This window comes from Cydia strobilella, chromosome 2 (assembly GCF_947568885.1).
Source record: "Cydia strobilella chromosome 2, ilCydStro3.1, whole genome shotgun sequence".
Taxonomy (NCBI): Eukaryota; Metazoa; Arthropoda; class Insecta; order Lepidoptera; family Tortricidae; genus Cydia; species Cydia strobilella.
Window position 1 is genome coordinate 29,717,953 of NC_086042.1, and position 7,834 is coordinate 29,725,786.

At 39.3% G+C, this 7,834-nt stretch overlaps 1 protein-coding gene across 1 annotated transcript; it reads left to right on the forward strand.

The window, feature by feature from the left end:
- The first annotated feature begins 356 nt into the window (after positions 1-356).
- On the forward strand, positions 357-5,758 carry LOC134754700 (juvenile hormone epoxide hydrolase-like). Its single transcript, XM_063691038.1, has 8 exons — positions 357-471; positions 1,391-1,573; positions 1,997-2,224; positions 2,845-3,009; positions 3,425-3,571; positions 3,985-4,186; positions 4,828-5,059; positions 5,509-5,758. Exons 2-8 carry the CDS (start codon positions 1,391-1,393, stop codon positions 5,735-5,737), a joined length of 1,386 nt encoding a protein of 461 aa, XP_063547108.1. The 5' UTR covers positions 357-471; the 3' UTR covers positions 5,738-5,758.
- The last annotated feature ends 2,076 nt before the right edge of the window (positions 5,759-7,834 follow it).

The following is a 7,834-nucleotide window of genomic DNA, read 5'->3' on the forward strand; positions in this document are numbered from 1 at the left end:
TATATTATTTTAAATAATGTCGCAATAATGATGACAAAATCACATTACAACTAGATTCCAAATTGTTAGGTGATAACTTTAGCATAACATTTGCTAAAAAAAGTATGCCTTTAGGACAAACAGAAGCCAATTAATACTAAAGCACCGCAAAGGTATGTTTTTTGACAACTAAATGTATAAATGCCACCGGTTGTTATGCTTAAACATCTTTAGATCACTAGATATAGCCGATATTAACTGTCAAGGTTACGTTATGTGCTATGTCATTGCCCCAAAGTTGTATCCCATATTACGTAGCGTTTTAGATATAGCCGTTATAACTTGGCAACTAAGATTCAATTTCAAAGTAATATAATATGTAAGATAAGATTTTTCTTAAGTGACTCGGACGCAGGCAAATGATGATAACAACAAGCAAGTAGCAAGTCAGTTCTTGTCCATCGTTTGAGGTGCGCGCGCGTCTGTTACAAGGTAATAAATTATGTTATTATCTGTCTTTGAATGCTTGGAATGAATACATCGGACTTTAGTCCCTTAATGGCATTATGCCAAAAGATATACACACAATTTTCAAAACATAAATGTTTAGGATAAAACTGTATTTACTCGTAGAATTTAAATTTAAATAATTGAATCGTGAAGAACTCATGGCTGTTTATGTTTGTTTGATAAGGTGTACTTTGTCACAGTGACAATAGAATGAGGTCTCTAGCTACTTTCATTTTGATTGTCAAGGTATGAAATGGGTCGGAAATTAAATTGTTTGACTGTACCTAAATCAGTAATTTGCTCTTACTAGAATGGTTAAACTGTGGCATTTTTAACGTGAACTTTATCTGTCAGTTTATCACGACCGTATTTAGACAAACATTTGATATTAAGAGCAAGATAACAAGCCTTTTGATTCAAAACATCAAAATAATGCAATTTTCGTGAAATAGAGTTATTTTAACATAACACAAGCCTTCTTGAGCTTAGTAAATTTGTGTACGGATAATATTTATTTATTTTCACCACACCAGCTTAAAGGCTCTCTTGATTGTTCAGAAACTGATAAGAAAGTTGCATTTTATTCACGTGTGAGGCAAAGTAATCAAATGCAAATTTCGAGTCGTTTTCTTATATTTGCTGGTAAAATTGACTTTTAAATGATGATTTTGAATGATAAATGTTTAAAAACATTAATTTTGAATCGATTTTCTTGCGGTGCGGTAAAATTTTATGTGTTTCACTCGGTGGCAATTTTTTTTAACCTGTGTGCCTTCAAACCCTCGATTCATCGGTAGCACCAGACATATTTTTCTCAATTTCGTTTTATTTGCAAGAAAGTCCACATTTTAAAAATCTTGTTACAACTAAACCAAAAACTCAACATAATTTTTTCGTTCAGATGGCTCGCGTTCTCTTCCTAGTTCCCTTATACGCCCTAGCGGCGGTGGGCATCTACTACATGTTCCTGAAGAAACCTCCACCCGTTCCTGAGATAGACCTAAACACTTGGTGGGGACCAAACGAGCTGAAGGGCAAGCAGGACACGAGTATCAGGCCGTTCAAGGTCACGTTTACTGAATCGGTAAGACTATAAGCTGCTGGTAAAGGAAACTTAATTGTAGTTTAAATAGGTTTCAGACCATTTGGTTTTGATAATAATCATAAAGCGAGCTCTACCAAATCGAATCAGTAATAAGGAGATTCGGAAGAGAACGAAAGTGGTTGACATCGATGAGAGATTGGCTAAAGAAGTGGCAGTGGGCAAAGCATATCGATAGTAAAGCCAATGCCTACGGGGGTAGAAAGGTTTTTGAGCGACCGGCGATAGTGGACCTAAGGCCGTGAGGCCGCAGCAAGGGAAGACCTCCACAATATGGGTCGATGATCTAGTCAAGTATTGCAGGAAGAAGGAACAGGGAAAATATTGATAAGGATAGCGCTCAACACGTCGCTGTGTAGTCTTTCCGCTGATACGATGTACATATTATACTTAAAATACTTTCAGATGATCAAAGACCTGAAAGAGCGCCTCAAGAACCATCGCAAGTGGACCCCTCCGCTGGAGAACATCGGCTTCGAATACGGCTTCAACAGCAAGCAGCTGGACAGCTGGGTCTCGTACTGGGCAGAAAAGTATAACTTCCAGGAGAGGGAGAAGTTCTTCAACAAGTTCCCTCACTACAAGACCAATATCCAGGGGCTGGATATACATTTCATTAGGATTAAGCCTCAGGTAACCAGTTATATTATAATGTTTTTACGTCCTATACATAAGAGCTGGGTTCTTATATTATATATAATGTGCACAAATGTTTTCTCTCCTTTGTCTTTTCCTTGACAATCCGTCAATACCTACAACACGTTTACAGATTCCTTTACTTGATCCATATATGCTCTTCTTAGCTTGCCGTTATGTGTTCTCCTGCAACTTTCTGTTTTGTGATGTTCTTTATGTATTTGGGGCATTCGACAAGAATGTCACTTACGAAATGCTTTGCCTTGTATGGCAGCTGCCTCAATCAAATGCGTAAAGCTCGAAAAATACTGCCAATTTGTTAACCAAGTCATGAAACATTACCCGACCAAAAATCGCTTTCTCGGCATTTTTAGAAGTACTAAAAGAATGGCATGTCGTAAGCGATATTCTCGTGGAATGCCTCACTTGTCCTGATATCTATATGATATATGTATATTATATCTGAACGTGTAGACTGTGTATATCTCAACCTTAATCAGTCTTAAAGACTCAAGGAAATAAACTTTCCTACTACTTACTAAAGAAGGTTTGCTTTCCTTTTTAACGATTGTGTTTTTATCTGCTTCTTTAAATCTTTACTATTTTGTTTATAACAGGTCCCAGCAGGAGTAGAAGTCATCCCGGTGCTGTTTATGCACGGCTGGCCAGGGTCAGTGAGGGAGTTCTACGAGGCGCTGCCTCTCCTGACGGCCGTCAGCAAGGACCGAGACTTCGCCATCGAGGCTATCGTGCCCAGTCTGCCAGGTTACGGGTTCTCTGATGTGAGTGTTGAGTTTTAAGCCTTCATCTCCTGTTGACGATGTAGGTACGCTCTGTTTCTTCATGTAGAGAACTGTAATTAATAATTATAGCCTTATTATAAATTACTTTACAGTGCATAAAACACCTTTCACCTCAACCACTTCAAATCCTCACATCTCTTTGAAATCTTAGATCTTCTTCCAATTGTGTATGGCTGTAGACCACCAGGTATCTTCTCGTGAACCTAATAAAATATATGGCTTAAAATGCTTTTCAGTGGGATATGCACTGTAAGGATCAAAGTCAAAGTCAAAGTTAGTGATCCTCCCTGCATATAAGTTTGTATGCAAAGGTACTAAGCAAATAGTATTCCCTTCCTAAAGCCGCGATGTCGAGATATGTAGGGTATATTTTTGATGTTGTTATTATCTTCAGGGTGCAGTCCGTCCAGGACTTTCGGCCACTGAAGTGTCAGTGGTGTTCAGGAACCTAATGCACCGGCTCGGCTTCAAGAAGTTCTACGCCCAGGGTGGAGACTGGGGTAGCGCGATCGGCACTAGTATGGTTACGTTGTTCCCTGATGTAAGTTATCAATGATCTTGATGCTTCTTTTGTTGCCAATTCTCTGTGTCGTGAATTTAAATGTTCTACCAATAGAATTCTTCTACGAGTATCTATGTCAAAGCTTTCAAATCTCCACTCATTTTCTATGAAAAATCTCGGGATACATAAACCAAATCCATAGCAGCCGCTTTAGAATTGTCTCTCTGCTGGAATTAAGAAACATATTTCACTGTGGAATGAACTCTGCTAAACTCTTTCAAGAGGGATTGTGAGTATGACATTCTTCAAAAGTATATGTACATGTTATTAACAGGGTCCTCCTGGGCGGCGTCTCTAGATCTTCAAGCATTCAGGCTAGTAGACTGCCGGTTTCCATCAGCCCTTGCTTGTTAACATTGAGAAGACTTAATATAAACTCTTTACTTTGGCAGGAGGTGCTCGGCTGGCATACGAACTTCGCCATGATCCAATCCCCTTACGCCACCGCGCAAATGCTCCTGGGCTCCGTCTTCCCCTCCCTGGTGGTGGAACCTCACCTGGCCGAACGTTTGTATCCGCTCGGGAAGACTTTCTCGTACATAATTGAGGAGTCGGGATACATGCATATTCAGTCCACTAAACCGGATACTGTTGGTGAGTATACGGGCATAAAATTACGAAATTTTAAGGCTATCTTCTATTAATTTACCCCAACAGTCATCGATTGACCCGAAGCTATTTATCTTATTGTAATCATGTATTGATTGTTGTCTGTATAGTGTGTCTTATAAATAAAATAAAATAGTCCATTTAATTCCCAGTTAAATGAATAAAACTGAGGTTTTTACTCTAAAATACACATTTAATCAGCATCACTGATACTTAATTTTGTCAATCGGTGCAACGATCAATGTTGATCGAATTGATTGATACTTATTTGATAAAACGTATCCTGTGTACAGTAAGATTAAAGTATGACTCACACTAGAACAGTCCGTGTCCGAGCCTGTTCATGCGAGATTTCATTTTCTATAGAAAGCATCAAAGCATCATGTGACCATAAAGGCTCAGAAGGCTGTCTATATTAGAAACAGAAGTGCCGGACGCCTCGACTGGGATCCGGGCCGTTCTAACGTGAGTCTTCCTTAATTAGGTGTTTTCCTGGTCTGGTGTTAAGGATCCGATGTGTATTGACTATTGGCACCTGACTAGCGCGGATGTGGGGGAGCGCTAATCGACAAGCATCGATGCGACCAAAAATGGATACTAAGCACATAAAAAAAAATTACTTTCAGGTGTAGCACTTTCCGACTCCCCCTCCGGTCTCATGGCCTACATTCTCGAGAAATTCTCCACTTGGACCAACCCCAACTGGAAAACTCGCGCCGACGGTGGTCTCGAAGAGCGCTTCACCCGAGACCGGCTTATTGATAACCTGATGGTGTACTGGTCTACAAACTCCATTACTACGTCTATGAGGCTATATGCTGAGAGCTTTGGGAACGAAATGAGACACACCCTTGACAAGTATGTATTAATTTTCTGACAGTATTTTCTTCAACCACCGCCACCCAACCCCAGCTTTAAGTCTCGTACTGACGGCGGTTTCGAAGAGCGTTTGACCCGAGACAAACTCATTAATAACTGGCCCCTATTTCACCACGGTGACAGGTGCGACAATTGTCAACATTACTGTTACTGACGTCATAGGCCTCTATAGGCTGCAGTTACCGCTTACCATCGGACGGGCGGTGTGCTTGTTCGCCACCAACATTTTAATTAAAAAACTCCATTAAGTCGCCAATAAATAAGTACCTATATTGCGAAGCTAATGACAATTGTCACAAGGAACACGACAATTGTCACGAAATTTCAACACAGAACTTTCAAGGTTTTTCCTGTCAAGAATTAACGAAAATTCTTTTAAATCTTGTGACTAAACTATACCGATTTCTTACAACCCACATTTTTTCCAGAATCCCGACATTCGTGCCCACGTGGATCCTCCAAGCCAGACACGAACTTGTGTACCAACCACCTGCCATCCTCAAGGAGAAGTTCCCCAACACCATCGGTGTAACGGTTCTTAACGACGGCGGACATTTCATCGCTTTCGAGATGCCGGAAACTCTGGCCGCGGATGTATTGAAGGCGATCAGCGCCTTTAGGAGATTGGACAGGAGCAAGTTGAAGACTGAGTTGTAAATAAAGCTTTATACTTTTGTATTCGTATGTTTTTTATTTCATAATATAATGTTCGACGACCGGTCTGGCCTAGTGGGTGACCCTGCCTGTGAAGCCGATGGTCCTGGGTTCGAATCCCGGTAAGGGCATTTATTTGTGTGATGAGCACAGATATTTGCTCCTGAGTCATGGGTGTTTTCTATGTATTTAAGTATTTATATATTATATATATCGTTGTCTGAGTACCCATAACACAAGCCTCCTTGGGCTTACCGTGGGACTTAGTCAATCTGTGTAAGAATGTCCTATAATATTTATTTATAAAAAAAAACGTATTTATATTTCATCACAATTGCTCAAAAAAGATCTTATTTCATGCAGGTGTATTGGAGGGTAAAGGCCTATATTGTTCTCGCGGGAGATATGGATTGTGAAAAAAAAAACTATATATAACTATATAGCTTTTTTTAATTATGTCACTTATTCATACGAACCAAACGGTTGTAAGTAGGTAAATCACTTTGTTAAATGTCAAGGTATAATGGAGTTTTACTTTTAAATATTTTTGTTTATGTAAAAATATTTAATTTTATTTCTTTAATAGCCGTTTAAATTTATTTTATATACAGTCAAATACCCTATAACTATTAGAGGCCATATATTATAATGTGCGACATGCTAATGCCCAAAAATTGACAATGACTTATGTTTTAAGATGACATGTACTAGGCACAATGAAAATTAAAATTAAAATGAAAAATGATTTAATATTGTCTTCGGTTACCGCGATAGTTACTCATGAAATAAAACTATGAAAACGGATTATATCGCGTATATTGAATTAATAATACATCCCGACGTTTCGAACTCTTTACAGCGTTCGTGGTCAACGGGTGACTGAGGAAAAATTACAAAATGCAAAAATACCCACATACTAAAATAATGAACAATCATAGACTACAAACTTTAAGGCTGGTTGTACATGCAAAATCGGTTCATAAGGCTAGTTATACACTATAATTATTTTTCAAGTAAAGATATATATATATACGCGATAAAAAACTATGCCGGCTCCAACCCTACACCACGGACCCGAGAAGATTTAATTCCCTCCTAAATTGTAGGAGGGTATTCCAATATGGGATCGGGATGTATTATTAATTCAATATACGCGATATAATCCGTTTTCATAGTTTTATTTCATGAAAAATGATTTATTTGTGTACTTATCAAAAATGCAGCTTATTGCATAGAATTACTAAAAATGTCCGGCCCCTCCGCCTTCTCGCCTCGGCCGACAATTACCTATACATGTGATACGAGATCTGAGACTTTCCTATTTATTGACCAAGGTGCGTGTACTATTTGACTTTTCGACGGAGCTGGAAATGGGACCTCGTTTAGAGGATGACTCACGTTAGACCGGGCCGGAGCTTCCGGCGCTTCGTTTTCTATGGAAAGCATCACGTGATCACCTGTCATGTCATAGAAAAGTAAGCGCCGGAAGCACCGGCCCGGACACGGCCCGGTCTAACGTGAGTCATCCTTAGTGCAGCGGGCCGAAAGTTGATCCTTTCCGGCCAGAGGGTAGAAACATATTCTAGCATTAGGACATTTGAAGTCTGTTTATTTACTCTGTAATGACTTGGCTAGCAGCGGAGTGCGCAAGATGTGTGTGTGTAAAATTCTTAATTTCTTATGATCGCTTATATCGATTCTCAATATGTCGCTGCCACGTCGATACAGAGTTTACTTATGACGAATCCTATCTATCTTCGATATACGTAGGTAATTAGAGATGTACACAGATAATCCATTTTTAAAATGCTCACCTCTCCCCAGTGTAAGTGCACCCTAAAGTAATCCTATAAGATTATATAGAGGCAAAACTATAACTATATATATATAGTCTAGATATCTGTGATTACCTTTATTTTACTCTCATTTTCACATGACTGATGTTCTATTAACCATCACAAATTAATAGCAACTACAGCAAGTATGGTTCCCCTAACAATTAAGGTCGGTTTTCCCCTAGCAACAGCAGTATGTTATAGAATTAGGAGGGGGTGGGAGCGTGCGTTTTGCTGATAAGGGGTGTGCGGTGCGTCTTGCAGC